The sequence below is a fragment of the Chiloscyllium punctatum genome, chromosome 20, assembly GCF_047496795.1.
Source record: "Chiloscyllium punctatum isolate Juve2018m chromosome 20, sChiPun1.3, whole genome shotgun sequence".
Classification (NCBI taxonomy): Eukaryota; Metazoa; Chordata; class Chondrichthyes; order Orectolobiformes; family Hemiscylliidae; genus Chiloscyllium; species Chiloscyllium punctatum.
This window is the reverse complement of record NC_092758.1, coordinates 45,485,668-45,501,836: the sequence shown is the minus strand read 5'-3', so window position 1 is coordinate 45,501,836 and position 16,169 is coordinate 45,485,668. Positions and strand designations below refer to the sequence as shown.

Genomic DNA, 16,169 nt, shown 5'->3' with positions numbered 1-16,169 from the left:
TATTTAAGCTCTATACTACCAAATTACTATTTATATAACTTTTGGAAAGATACAGCATCATGTTAAAGTTTTTAGTGAGTTTTAAAATAAGTTAATCATGCCAAAAGGGCACTGATGTTTTACTAAATACATTGTACTAAACACAATAATGAAATCCTTTCAGTATCAGAACTGTAAAAGAGTGGTTAGCAATTTAAAGATAACAGCAGCAAAATATTGGGAAAAACTAGCACAGAAGATTTTGGAAGGGACTTAGGAAAAATTGTAAATATTCCAGTTTGGAAAGTGTGGTACAACAAATAAACTTTTGGAGTTCAGAGCCAGGACAATGGACTTGTGAATCTGCAGAAATTATAGCGCACTACTCAACCTGCACTTACATCAGTTTGTAATTTTGTTGTAGAAAGAATAATATGAAAGATCTCAAAGGTAAAGGAGATAAACTATAAGGGAATATTGAAGTTTTGAAAAAACTTATAATGATACTAGATAAAAACATATAACATTGTTAGATATATATGCCAAATGGAAGGGAAGTGGAAATACTTAACGATGCAAACTTCAATGGGCCATATGATAGTTACTCACCTCAGATCATTCTTGTTTTTCTATATTTTGAATTGGTATTTTTAATGCTTCATAGGCTGAAAGGGAATAATGTGTACTGTTAGATATGCTGTCATGTATTTCCTTGCATATACTTCCATTAAGCTTGTATAAACTTGATGCTCATAACTTGTTATGAACCAAGTGGAATAGAATGTTTGTAGCATTGCTTTGATGTCCTTGATAGCCTCCATTCTGCTTGGAAATCTCCAATAGAGGAAATGGCAACAGCTGTATGTTAGAGACTAACCTTTTCTTTTGCCTTTGTATCCTTTCTGATTTTCTGCCTGACCGTGGATCCCATATTCGCTGCCTCAGGTGGTAAGTGTACTTCTGCTTGGTGCATGACTTTTGACTGTAATGATGGTAACCTTTTCCATCTCATGAACTTTCAATTCCAAATTCCATATTATTTGTATAGTTTTATAAACTTAAGTTTGTGAGTAATGAAAGATACTATCTTCTTGGAAAATTTTGCTGAATAGTACAGAACTTTTAATGAATCAAGAACATGGTTGTGCTTTTAATTCTGGACATTTGGTTGGTAGTACAACCATACGTTATCCATTTAGATGTTCAGGTTAAGGCAAACCTTCAGGTTATGGTAGTATAATTCTGGTGTAAGTTAGAACAGTACAAACACAGAAACATTCTTTACTGGTAAATCAGAAATTAGGGCAGGTCTCTAAACAGTAACTGATTTGCAGGAGAAATAAAGTAGCTCTGCTGCTACTATATAATTCAATAAATAATTAATGCATGTGAAAATATTGTCTTGTGTTTTCTTGAAAGTGGTATTTATTTCAAGCACTTTTTCTGAATTGTTTTTGATTGATGGAACCTCCATGGGGGAAAATGTTCTTATCAAACTCTTGTTATTGGTGCTGTAGATGCTCTAGGCAGCATTTATGTAAGCTTCTGGACTGGTAAACTAAAACACCAGTTAAGACAATTACTGGAAAATGTAGGAACAGAATAAATTAACTAGGGTATTAACAGTCTCTTTGAATGCATTCATTACCTGCTAGATAATGTTAATCAATGAGCAATGGCTACACAATTTGTAATGAATTTTCTTAATGTAATTATTTATGTTTTTGATCTTGCCATTATTTGTGCACAATACTCACACATGTATTGTTCGCTGGCTATAACTGTATATCTAAGAATGGTATGAATTTCAGATTTACCTTTTCTGTTTTGGCATAGAATATTTACTATTATCATATGCAATCAACTGAAAAGTTTTCTGCTTCATTCAATTACTATCATTCACATTCCCTTGCATGTTATAATCAAATCAGTGTTTTAATTATGTTATGCTCAAATGTAAGCATGAGAACTCAATCATTAGATATGCCAAAACAGCTGCCTTTGTGAAAAAATACTACTTTTTCCAATTTGTAATTTAGTGAAACACATGAAACACCAGTCAGCATGTATAAATTTCACATGTCAACATTTGCTTTCAAGTAGTTTTTTCTAACTGTAACAGGGTTTTATTTTCTCCACCATATTTCCCATTATTACTCAGAATTTCTGAGTCAGACAGAGGCCAGGTAAGTGTAGGCTTTAACCAGTGCCCACTAATATACCTTCCAACATCTGGAGGAATGCATTCGATTAGGTTTTCCAATTGGTACGTTTATTTGGTACAATTTCAGAAAAGATTTACAAGGATGCTGCCAGTGTTGGGGAGTTTGAGCTATGAGGAGAGGCTGAATATGCCAGGGCTATTTTCCGTGGAGTGTCAGAGGCTGAAGGGTGACCTTATAGAGGTTTATAACATCATGAGGGGCATGGATCAGGTAAGTAGACCTGAGGGTGTCCAAAACTAAAGGGCAACATTTAAAGGTGAGAGAGGAAAGATTAAAAAGAGACCTAAGGGGCAAACTTTTCATGTCGAGTGTGGTGCATGTTTGAAGTGAGCTCCCAGAAGAAGTGGTGGAGGTTGGTATAATTATTACATTTAAAAGACATCTGGATGGGTACATGAATAGGAAAGATTTAGAGTGATATTGGCCAAATGCTGGCAGATGGGACGAGAATTATTTCAGATATCTGGTCAGCCTGGATGAGTTGGACTGAAGGGTCTGTTTCTGTGCTGTACATCTCTATGACTCTATGTTTCTCACCTCTGGTCACCAGAATAAGAGATGTCCTGCTATTTTACAAAGCTGTGTGATCTTATACTGAAAGTGACATTTGCCTTCATTGGAGGATAGTATTGCATGGGCTTTTTAAACATACTTTTCAATACATTAAGCATATTCTCAGCCTTCTGATATCTGCACATAATGAAGTGCACTGTAGTTTAACATTGAATGTAATTTAAACTTAGTTACATTTATGTCTACTTATTTTCATGACAAAAATTCAAGAAGATCTGAAATATTCAAAATATTTTAGAACATTAGCAGATTTTCTGAGGTGCTTATAGCTTCGCTAAAGTAAAATTATTTTTATGAAGATTTTTTTGAATTATATTTAAGATACAATTAATTTCTTAAAGTTGATATTGGAAATATTACTTTATATTTATGATAAATACCTGCCATATTAAAAATGGGAGTCCAGAGACTTGATCATGATATTGAGGGTAATTTGCTTCTGACACCATCTGTCCCAAAATTGCAGGCATAATACAATAAGGTAGAAAAAAAAATCTTGTTGGACAGAATTTAATGTAGAAACAATACAGAAATTGCTGGAAAAACTCAGCATCTGGCAGCATCTGTGAAGAGAAATCTGTATCAACGTTTTGAATCCGGTGACTCTTTCTCAGAATGGTTCCGAGGAAGGGTCACTAGACCCAAAGTGTTAACTCTGATTTCTCTTCACAGATGCTGCCAGATCTGCTGAACTTTCCCAGCAATTTCTGTTGGTTTCTGATTTACAGTATCCGCAGTTCTTTCGGTTTTTATTTAGAATTTAGTGTAGGTCATGCACGTCTCAGTTGCTGGCGGAAGAGCCATTGAAAGATTTCCGTCACCTAACTTTCAGGAAGTCTCACCAAATTAGGTGCCAATCAGGCACTTAATTGGGCAGCAGTAGGCCTTCTCTGGGAATCACATACCTCAGGGCCAGAAATCCCACCCCCGAGAGATGGCAGCAAATTAGAAGCTGGTAGCTACACATTGCTCAGCTGCGGCCCTGGGAGATGTCAGACACTGATGACAGTATTGCACCATTCTGATGTGCAGCATTGCTGAAGAACCCAGAGAAATGAGTGAGACAGGGATTATGGGGTTGGAGGGAGATCATATGGGAGGTGTGTTGTGAACAAAGGAAAATAGTTGGCTGTCAACAATCCATCTTTTCCTTTTGCCACGTCTCTCAGGCAGGCACTGATTTACTCATAACATAGATCATCATCCCCAACAGCTCAACAAGCAACCCCGAGGGACTCTTGAGGTGCAGTGGTAGTGTCTCTGCCTCTGGGCCAGAAGGTCAAGGTTCAAGTCCCACCTCAGCCAAAATCATCTCTCAACATGTGAGACAAGTTGATTCAAACTACTTGCAAACAACCCAGCAGAGTTTGCATTTCAGACCTCCTGAATGGTGAGATCCATGTCCATTAGTTGGTTGAGTTAGTTACCTATTTAAGGGCTTCAGTAACAAGTGAAGCAGATGGCCATTCATGAGCCTTCTCACTCCAGACATAATCAACCCTACCCTTCTGCCTGCTTAAAGGTGCCTTGCTACCAAATTTCAGCCATCAGGGCACTACTTTCTATCTTTAATTTTCAATTTTGTTGCTCCTCGTTATAATCATCAAAGGTGTTTTGCAATTGTTCTATGTATTATATCACAAATGTCATTGTTTCAGAGAAAAAAAACAAGACTGAAAGAATGAATGAGCTAATCAGGATAGAGTTAGAATAATGGTACTTTAGTGAAGGGATACTGTAATGGAAAATCATCTATCAAAATGTGATATCTTGACCTCAGGATCTTTTGATATTGAACTCATTCATTCTGCACAAGAACCTTCTGGCCTAGTGCTGACAATTCATTGGTAGAATGGAACAGTTCAAATGTACTACTTATTACTTCTGATTTTATGCTTTTACATAGAATTGTAGAGGAATGGTTATTGGTCGTTTTTAGATAGACTTAAATGGATATATGTTGCTTACACTCAATTTCCATAATTAGCAGGTGTACTGCAGTTTCAGATGCAGATTTGGACAGCTGTTGAGAGCATATTGCGTGCAAATCAAATTAAATGGAATAACCTTCAATGAAAGGGTAACGCTGAGTGACAGTATTTTGAATATATGAAATATATCTCAGCTTCTGAACAGACTTCTCCAAGGCTTTAGGTTTACACAGCTAAAGAGAGATGCAACCCTGAACGCTGGTCTACTCCATCACTTGCCTGATATGATTGCACAAAGGGCTTACCTTCTCCATGCCTTCTTTCCATGAGGGCAAACAAGTTTTGGGCATATGCTGACCTTTAGGACCACTGGTTAATGTATCTCTATGCTGCATTATAGCTGAAAAGTTCCTGGCATCAAACAGCACAATTCTGCATCTACATTTAAAATTTATATGGTGATAAGACAAAACTGTATGGTCATCAGCCCTGGTACCAATGACTTGGATATGGAAAAGGATGAGATTCTGCATCGAGAATACAGGAAACTCTGCAGGAGGTTAAAAAGTAGGACCTTGAGGGTAGTACTACTCAGAGTACAAACAGGAAGACAGAGCAGATGAATGTGTGGCTGAAGAGCTGGTGAATGGGTCTAGGAGTCACATTTTTGGGCCATAGCGATTCTCTTCAGGGGTAGAAGTAGCCTGATTAAGAGGGATCAGTTCCACCTCAATAGGAAGGGGACCAACATCAATAGAATTATAGAATCTCTACGATATGAAAGCAGGGCATTCAGCCCATCGAGTCCACACCAACAGTCCAAAGAGTATCCCAAGTAGACTACCCCATCCCTGTAACCCTGCATTTCTCATGGCTAATCCACCGAACTTGCACATTTTTGGACGGTGGAAGGAAACCAGAGTACCTGGAGGAAATCCATACAGACACAAGGCGAAGGTGCAAACTCCATACAGACAGTTGGCCCGAAGTTGAAATCAAACCTGGGTCCCTGTGCTGTGAGAAAACAGTGCTAACCACTGAGCCACCGTGCAGTTAGTAAGTTGGCAGATGACACCTAAAGAGGTGGTATAGTGGACAGTGAAAAAGGTTTTCTCAGAGTACACTAGGACCTTGAACAGATGGGCCAATGGGCCAAGAAGTGACAGATGAAGTTTAATTTAGATAAATGTAAGGTCTTGCATTTTTGTAAGGCAAACCAGGGCAGGGCCTATATAGTTAATGGTAGGGCCCTGAGGAATATTGCCGAACAAAGAGAACTAGAGGTGCAAGTGCATATTTCCGTGAAAGTGGAGCTGCAGGTAGACAGATGGTAAAGAAGACATTTGGCATACTTGCCTTCATTGGTCAGAACATTGAGTTGAGGGGTTGGAATGTCATGTTGCGACTGTACAGGACATTGGTCCGGCCACGTTTAGAATATTGCGTACAATTCTGCTTGCCCTTCTTTAGCAAGGATGTTGTTAAGATGTTGAGAGGGTGCAGAAAAGATTTACAAGAATATTGCTGGAACAGGAGGGTTGAGCTAGAGCGAGTTTCTGAATAGGCTGGGGCGTTTTTTCCTCTGGAGTATTGGAGGCTGAAAGGTGACCTTATAGAAGTGTATAAAATCATGAGGGGCATGATTTTTCCCAGGGTGGGTGAGTCCAAAACTAGATGTCACTGGCTTAATGTGAGAGGGGAAAGATTTGAAAATGACCTGAGGGGTAATTGGAATGAGCTGGTAGCGGAAGTGATGTAGAGTGGTACAGTTCCAATATTTAACAGGCATCTGAATGGAAAGAGTTTAAAAGGATATGGGCCAAATGTTGCAAATGGGACTAGGTCAGATTGGGTTGGCTGGTCAGAGTGGAAGAGTTGGACCGAAGGGCCTGTTTCTATGACTGTATGTCCTCTGCTAAAATTTGAAGAAATGTTTGGTATCTTCGTTTTGATGTGATCAATTAGCATGTATTGAACATGAACATCCCAGAATTCCCTCCTCTTACTGCAGTTCGTATTTTATTTTGTGCTGTACCATTTAATGCATGACATACTTTGCTTGAAGCATTTCTCAGAAAGCAGTTGATATCTGGTTAGTCAAGCATTCACATATTGTAATGGTGCCATTGGTGTTCCACATAGATTCCTTTGGGAGGATACACCTCTTCAGTATTAATAGTTAATGAAAGTGGCTTATGTTCACTGCTTACACGTATACAAATTTGGAAGGTGAGCAAAGAACATTTCTCAGACAGGATGACTTGATAATATCCTACTCTTTTCTGCACAGAAGAAAGAGAAATTTCAGTTGGCATCAGTAATGATGCTAGGGGAGAAATGAATAATGCACAACAATTAGCACAGGTACCCAGAGAGATGAATTGGATAAGGAAAGTAAAACAATTAAGAAATGGCTATGGTTTATTTGCTGTAACATTGTGCCCTTTATGCATGACATACTGTGAGCTGAATTTCTCAAGGAATAAAGAAATCCCACTAACAGTACTGAAGCAGGAGCCAATTCTGTTTTGATGGGCTGTGGGACTTAGGATAACATTTTACTAGTGGTAGTCAATTAAGGGCAGTCACGTTGCCTCCCAGCACTGGCAACCCAATCAGAGGGATGACAGCTCAGTAACTTCTACAGCAGCACTGCCAGCAGTGGCCATTGCTGAAGGTGCAGGATGATAAAGGGGATGTCTCTGTGATGAAATGCCATGGAAGAGAAGTGTCTTTGAACAAACCAAGGTGTAACTTCCCAACATCTTGCCCTCATATTACTGTCCTTTCTGTCTCCCAACTCACCACCAACTACGTTGTTTAGCCTGCCATTGGTGACTATATGTGAAATAATCTTGTCCCAACAATACACTATATCCTCCCTAAACCTTTGTAGCACCTTCCTATCCGTCTTCTAGATCTGTCCTAAATATCACTTTGTTGACCAAACTTTGAGCCATTCCTTATTAAACAAAATTCATTTCCAGCTAAGGGAATGGAGAAGCAGGGGCCACTGAACAGAGCATGAAGCAAAGTTTCAACTTTTCAACTTTTGTGTGTATGTGGTGAATACGCTTGGTGATAGTTTGGAAACGGAATAGCAGAGTTCATGGCACCCAGCAGGAAGATAACTGATGGATTTGCATGCAATGAATTAAATGCATGTTCTTGCAGTGAGATGCCACCTTTGCAATTTTGTTAGAGGTCTTGGAAATACAAGCCTTCATATTCATCAACAATTGGACAGGTCAAGGCTGACTCAAAGAAGGCTAAAGACAATTGAGGGAGAGTCAGGAGTATTGATGGGAGGTTGAGGGTGGCCAAGGGAGGGATTAGGGTGATCAAGCATCAAAGGTGACCAGTGAAGGTTCAATTTTGATTGAGGGAAGTTCACAAGTAATTGAGGAAGAGTCAAAGGTGATTAAAAGATGGGCAAAGATGATTAATGAAGCATCAAAGCTCACCAAGGGAAAGTTAAGGATGTTCAAGAGGAAGTTGAAATGATGGAGGAAAGATTACAGATGATTGAGGGTGATGAAGCTAAGATCAACAGTGATCAAAGGAACATGAAGTGACTGAGATCAAGACCAGAGCATGTTTGAAGAGCACCAGAGTGATCATCACTTTTCCATAGTTACAAAGGTCAGTTGAGGACTGGTTGAACACTAGAAGAAACACCATTGCTTACCTTCAGCTTTATCTTTTCTGAAGTGAAAATTGGTCTTACTCACTTGGTGATCCTAGAGGCTTAGATGAGGGAAGATCAGCCAGCATAAGGGAAAAATGGCATTGGGTGATGTATAACAATGTCCAGAAAGCTAGCAAGAGGTGACCCAGAATGCTGAGGTTGGTTAGGATGGAGGCATGTGTGATAATGAGCAATGACCCAACCAAGAATCTATCTCAGGTACCTGAAGATGACAGAGAAGTAATGCCATACAAGGTTGTGGTTGTTAGGAAAACCTGTGTCCTCACCTTCAGGATGAGTTACACCTACTTTGATTGGGAGGAAATCCTAAGCCATTGGCTTTAAAAGTCACTGTGGAATTGGATTTCTACACCAGCAGGCTTCTTCCAGGGTTCTACAGGGGTCATTTCTTGGACAGTTGTATACTGCACTATTTCAAAGGACCAGAGATTTTGTGCATATCTGTATTGAGCCAGAGAACCAGACACAAAATAAGTGGGTTTTGCTGACAAAAGTTGCAGGAGTTAATTGTGATCAGATATGATCAGAGCTCTTGGGCTCAGCCTGCAGCTTTAATCATAGGAAGAAACTTAGCTCTGTTAAGTATCTTTGTGAGCTCTGGAAACAGTGTAGCCAGTTCCCTGCTCATAATTTTCACAACTCCTAATTTCCAAGGTTATTCAAAGCCCTCATATACATGCAGAAATGGATCTTGGGTGACAACATTTTAGCTGATGACAACAGACAGAATCCTGCAAATCCCATTGCTTCCCCATGGTTCAAAGAACAACAGTAGAGCAGATGATCAGATTGCTGAAAATAAGATTCTACTGCCTTTTTTTTTAGATTAGATTCCCTACAGTGTGGAAACAGGCCCTTTGGCCCAACCAGCCCACACTGACCCTCCAAAGAGTAACCCACCCAGACGCATTTCCCTCTGACTAATGCACCTAACACTATGGGCAACTTTACATGGCCAATTCACCTGACCTACACATCTTTGGACTGTGGGAGGAAACCGGAACAAACCCACACAGACACGGGGAGAATGTGCAAACTCCACACAGACAGTCGCCCGAGGCTGGAATCAAACCTGGGACCCTGGTGCTGTGAGGCAGTAGTGCTAACCACTGAGCCACCATGCCATCTCAAACCATGTCTACTGTGGTTGAGCTCTCCAATTTCCCCCTGAAGGGCTGCTGTGCTCTGCAGAATCTCACATAGAAGACAAGGGAGAATTTGCCAGCCACATGGAGAAGAGCTATACTCTTCACTGGATGTCCCATGCATTAGAGAACAGAAAGAAGTAGGATGACATTCATAACAACCATCTCTCTCTGATTCATGTTCCTTTGTATTTTCTTGTTGATACCACGCTTAAGGTTTATTTTCCTTATTCTTGTCTGCCATCCTGCTTTGTGACCAAAATAGTAGAGCCTCCATGTTCCATGGCCAATTCTTCTTCCTCCCCTCAAGCTCTGAATACTTACGTCGGGCACTACTCTGCCAATATTAGCACATCGTTTGGTCTTTTATTTTTACTGCAGATAGGAATGGAGAAGAGTATCATCTTTATGGATATATAACTCCCTTTTCAGAATGCATGGCAAGTAAGGAGGCTTTCTGGCTAATTCATCCACACTTTTGCTCTCATGCCCATTTGTAGAGTAATAGAAGTATGAGATTGCAACTTCTGTACCACTTACATCCAAGCCTCTTGGTGCATCTGCTAATGTGTTGTACACTGTACTCCTTACCTATTCTGTCTCCTTGCTGAAAAACATTGTAATTATTAAGAGCTAGCCCGACATTTATTGTCCACTCCCTCTCTCCACCCCCTGATGATATGACAAAAAATTACAATTAGAATTGGTTGTCTTTGAGGTTCTGTATCTTCCTCTGATTCCTATTCACTTCCCATACTCACTTTCGCATGCAGCCTTCGTGTCTGAATTGGACTGAGTCTTAACCCCTGTAAGTATCAGTGAGTTGGGTGAGTTGGTAAAAGGTTAAATTCGTTATTAGGATTGCTATGAGGATCCACACTGGAGCAGTTAAATTCTGCCCTTACTCCCTCTTCTTTTATCTTAGTTGCACCTCTGTGAAATGTGTTGGGATGTTTTCTTACACTTAAAGGCATGTTGTTGTTGTCATACCTAACTTCAGATAAATTAGAGCTGATTGTCAAGGGCTAGGTGCAAGACCATCAACTTTCGTTCTACAACAAGACAAATAAAATTTCTATCCTCCCATTATTGCTGAATTGATATTGTAACTAATATTGTCTTGTGAAGTTTCAAGTAAACATGAAACATTTCCCAGAAGTGAAACTCTCAAATGAGCTGCCCTTGTTGGCTAAAATTACATATCACCCAGATGCGAGGGTGGATGGGAGATTGTTTGTCAACAATCTGGAAACTGGAAAGCTTGAGAGTTTCTCCACACACTGTGGACTTTTGGTGCAGTTTTATTTCGATGGGTTCCCCATCTAGATGCCAGTCTTGGCTTCCAGTTGGACATTGCACAAATGTGGAGGAGGCTACGTGTGCAGTTAAAGAATCCACTGTTTGTTGTGGGGGTATGTCTGATCCCAACCTCCACAGATGAAGATTCTGTGTTTTGGGCACATGGCCTGCAAGAACTCTGAGGAAGGGTCACTTGACCCAAACCATTGACTCTGATTTCTCTCCACAGATACTTCCAGACCTGCTGAGCTTATCCAGCAATTTTTGTTTTTGTCTCTGATTTACATCATCCTCAGTTCTTTTGGTTTTTAATTAATTGGTCAGCCTATCTCCTCAGAATGTGTTGGCAGCCCACCCCTTGTTCCACCTCTGTTAAGTTTGGAAGAGGATTGGAGATGGGCAATGGTCAGTTTTGAGAATTTAACCTTTTAGAACTCACCCAACTCACTGATTTTTTTTTGGGGGGGGGGGGCATGGAGGGCGCTGTTAAGGCTCAGTCCATTTCAGACACAACGACTGCATGAAGAAGTGAGTATGGAAAGTGAATAGGAAACAGAGGAAGATACAGAACCTCAAACACAACCAATTCCAATTGTCATTTTTCATGTCATATCATGAGATTGTTCCACAGATATTTCATTCCAATTTATTTTAAAAGTAGCTACTGTGCATACTGCAGGGCTAAGTTGATTGTTAAATAGAATCGAAATTAAAAAGCTGAGTTCTTTTTAACTAATTTTTCTTGTACACTATATCCAAAAGTATTTGAGTATAATTTCCCCATAGTATGCTTGAGTGAAATGAGTGTTCTGTAAGCATTACACACAAATGTCAGGTGGGAAACTCCACACTAATGTCATGGTCTTACCAATTTTCTATCTATTCAAAATTGTTGCTCTTAGTGTTCTGTTTTTCATTCCAATTATATAATCATTTTCATTCAATTTTCCTCCCTCTGGTCCTTATTGGTACTTCTTTACTTCTGAGTAGGATTTATAACACTCACCCTGTCCGAAATCTCAAATAATAGAAATAACCTTTTTTCTAGTTTCACCTACGTAATATCAATGCTGAAGATACATGTCTGTTTTGTATGGTTTTCAGTAAATATGTCTGTGGTATTAAATTATATTCTAAACATTATTTCAATGTTTGAATAAGCATGGTCAGTAAAAATCATTAAAAAGCAGAAGTCTGACCAAAGTTTACTTCAATACTCTTTTGATGAAACGGAATTATATTTTTTTCTAAAATAAAAATTTTTCAGAAAAAGATAATGTTGCTGGATTTTTATGAGATCCTTCCATCTCCAGTTACGTACGACACCAGCAGGAGATTAGCAAAAACCCTGGAGTATGATATAGACAGCCAATTAATCTTTTATATTGTTTCTCCAAGGCTTGTATCTGAGAATCACAATAGCTATTTCAGACCAATACAGATGCTGAAGTTGCTCAGATTAGTTGATTGGTATGCATTTTGGAGTAGACAATTCAAATATATTTTCGAAATAGTTTAATTCCAAATAAGAGAACTGAGCCAGTTCAAATATGCACCCAATCTCATCTGATTTACTTCATTAGAATATATCAACTATTAATAATAAAAAAGACATACATTGAAATAAACAACAAAAGATCTTGAAATTATATAGTTTGTTTCATTACCTAAAGTGTTTTACAGCCAATTGAATTCATAAAATATGATTGCAGTTATTAGACAAGAAAATGTTGCAAACCAATCTGAACACAACAAGATCTCACAAATAGCAATGGAATTAAATGGCAATTTAATGTGGTTTTGGCATTGATTAAGGGTTAAGTGTTAGCTAAGTACTTGAAGAAATCAATGCGCTTTGTTAAATAGTGCCATATGATTTTTTAACACCATCTGAAAGCTCATAATGGACCTTGTTTGTCGACAGTCCTGTATTTCAACATCTCTGTTTACTTCTTTCAACTAACTCTCTGAAACCCATTTGGCTGATTTTCTCTATTGCACTATTCAAGTGATTTCATACATATATATCTCAGGTAGCTGGCACTCTGTGTACTCTACTCTCTAGTATCCAAATGGTTTGTCAATTTGCCACCCTCAATAATGTAATTGTAAGAGTCATAGAGATGTACAGCACAGAAACATGGCAACCAGATGTCCTAAATTAGTCTAGTCTAATTTGCCAACATTTAGCCCATACCCTCTAAAGTTTAGATTAGAGTGGTGCTGGAAACAGGTCAGGCAGCATCCAAGGAGCAGGAAAATCGACGTTTTGGGCTGACGGGCTTTTGTCCGAAACGTTGATTTTCCTGCTCCTTGTATGCTACTTGACCTGCTGTGCTTTTCCAGCACCACTCTAATCTAGACTCTGGTTTCCAGCATCCTCATATTTGCCATACCCTCTAAACCCTTCCTATTCGTATACCATCCAGATGCTTTTTAAATGTTATAAGAACATGGAAATAAATGTCTAATTATGACTGCGGAACCATTGTGAATTGTCAGGAAAAACCCATCTGGTTCACTAATGTTCTTTAGGCATCCCTATCTGGCCTGGCCTACATGTGACAGCAGACCCACAGCAATGTAATTGACTGTCAACTGTCCTCTGGACTATTAGGGATGAGTAATAAATGCTAGCCCAGCCAGAGACATCTATATCCAGTGAATGAATTTTAAAAAAACCTATCTACCTCTACATTAAATTCGCATAATTATATGGGGAATACAGAAGTCCCAAAACAAATGCCTGCAAAATACCAATATTTAAAACAAAACAAAGAACAGCAGATGCTGTAAATCAGAGACAAAAATAGAAATCACTGGAAAGAATTCAGCAGGTCGAGCAGCATGATAGCTTGAATTCTGAAGGTCATTGGACCTGAAAATTGTGTCTGTTTCTCTCTCTATAGATCTTGCCAGAACAGCTAAGTTTCTTCTGCAATTTCTGCTTTTGTTTCTAATGTAATTCTGAGAAACTGCCATTTATTCCTATGCCTTTCCATTTAAGCTGCTTGCCATGCACTGTTACCATTGCACCTTTATAACATCATTTTTAAAACATATTGTTTAGGTAGCATTTTATCATTTTTTAAGAAAAACACTTTTTTTGTGACCACGGCAGTATTTTAATACATATTCTGGTAATTTCTATAAAATATTTAATTAATTTATTCAAGTATGATGGTGCCTTTAAAATTGAATTGTCTGCTCATAATTATCTTAATATCCTAAAGCATCCATTGCTTATAGTCCTTGACAGAATTCTGCCTCACATTTTTTTCCTAATTGGCAGCAGTTTAGCTTCTGCCTTAGCCTCACACCATATCGTGAGCGAGAAATTTATTGCTGTCCTGTGCTGAGAGAATATGATGATTACCATTGCTGGTATTTCTTTACTAATCTGACTACGTATTTGAAGTTATCCAGACTTGCTGATTTACCAAATTTCATTTGGAGAGCTAACAACATTTCAGTCCAACGGTACCAGTATAATCTGTAGACCCTAGAAACCAGGTCTATGTGGTCGGGATCACCAGAGTCAAGAAGATAGATCTTAGTGAGGGAGTGGACTTGTTGGAGAAGGTACTGCTGGGGTGTTCTAGTGCTTTTGTCCTTTTTGCCGTGGGGACTCCTCCATTGGCCAAAGAGTGCCCAATCTGAAGTGCCAACTTGTCGGGAGTTCACCAGTGTTTATGGGCTGGGGAGATTTCACCATTTGCCAGAGAAGCAACATATCACAATTAGAATACCAGATGTGACAGGAAGATGCCCTTATTTGGCTTTGAAATTGGCTGGAAATTCTGAGCTGGAAGGGCATCCGAGATGTATCCCATCCCTCATTGAATTGGATGGGATTGGGAAGATAACAGACACTCTAACTCCCTAGCATGCCTTCTGATTCTATAGCACTGCCTGTCTTTCTGTCCACTTGCTTCGAGTTTTTATAAGCCTTTTCATATTTTTCTAGACTGGCATAGTTACATTTTACATTTTATTGTCCAACTCAGTCTGGAGAGAATTATGGTAAATGTTACCTTCAGTAGAAACCTTTTATTGTCTATGGTATAATCTTGTCATTAGTCATGCCACTGATCCATTGTCTTTGGTTTCTTCTTCTCTTTTCAAAGTTTAAGGCAGGACTGTTTAGTTACCAGTACAACCCTAACTGGAGGCAAGTTTCTGCCAAAGCCATGACATTGGGCCTCCCTTTAATAGTTAGCTCAATTGATCTCCAATTTTATTTCTCATGCTTTCGGCATTCATCCATGGAGATTTCAATCCTAGCCCATTTACTACTTAGTAGCTTTATCCCATCTAGTTTGTCTTTTTCTTCATTATATTTTTGCAACTATACTTAATTCCTCTCATCTCAGTTAAGTCTCCTTAATGCATTTACCTACAGAGATTTATGATCAGAAAGGCTTTCATTTCATTGTAATTGCTTTTGTTTCAAAGTAAAAGTAATACTTTCATTGTTCACGTTGTCTTACGTATATTAAATTCACCCTGCATTTTTCAAATAATGTTTTCTCTAGTGCTCTCAAATTAAAATATATTTTATTTTATCTGTGTATTCCAGAATATTGGAAAGAAGATGTCATGCCAGCAATTTATTTCCAATCTGGATGGCCTTAATGATGGAAAGGATTTTCCCAAAGATTTGTTAAAGGTATTGTTCACATTAATATAATAATGGCTATGTTAATCAAGCCTTTGTTATGACTTACTCCACCATCTTCCCCTAATGTCTCCTCAACGTTGCCCAACTAGCTGAGGTTTCATTCTCATCTAACCAGTCATAGCTAGACAGCCACTTGCAATGGATTTTCTTCCTGCTCAAGCAAGGTTATATCTGTGCCCCACAAGGAACAAGCCAAGTCAGTCCCCTTCTATTTGTTACCTCTCAGCAATATCATCTGAAAGCCCACTATCAGTTCTTACACATTGACTGACCACACACAGCTCCACCTCCCTAGAAGCATCCATCCTTTGTAAATTGTCAGACTGATTGTCCAACTTAGAATATCAGGTGAGCAGAAATTTCCTCCAAGTAAATATTTGGAAGATCAAAGCCATTGCCTTTGGTTCCTGTTGCAAACTTCACTCTCTAGTACCAACTCCATCCCCCTTCCTGGCACCTGAGTCAGCAGCTTCACACTGTTCACAACCTAATTATCATAATGGATCCTATGATAGCTTTCAGCAACATATCTGTACTATCATTGTGACTGTCTATTTCTATCTCCTTAACAAAGCTGGAATCTGCACATTACCTTAGTCTATCTGCTGTTGAAAGCCTCATGGATGC

At 38.9% G+C, this 16,169-nt stretch overlaps 1 protein-coding gene across 3 annotated transcripts in view; it reads left to right on the top strand.

Annotated features, from left to right (window-relative positions):
* The window catches only part of psd2 (pleckstrin and Sec7 domain containing 2), a 182,972-nt gene that overhangs the window by 116,564 nt on the left and 50,239 nt on the right, over positions 1-16,169 (top strand). For 2 of the 3 annotated variants that reach the window (XM_072590834.1, XM_072590832.1), the window contains one exon: positions 15,440-15,530. In XM_072590834.1, the coding sequence (XP_072446935.1) occupies positions 15,440-15,530 (91 nt within the window). The remainder of the gene's footprint in view (positions 1-15,439; positions 15,531-16,169) is intronic. The other variant, XM_072590833.1, reaches the window with a different exon arrangement.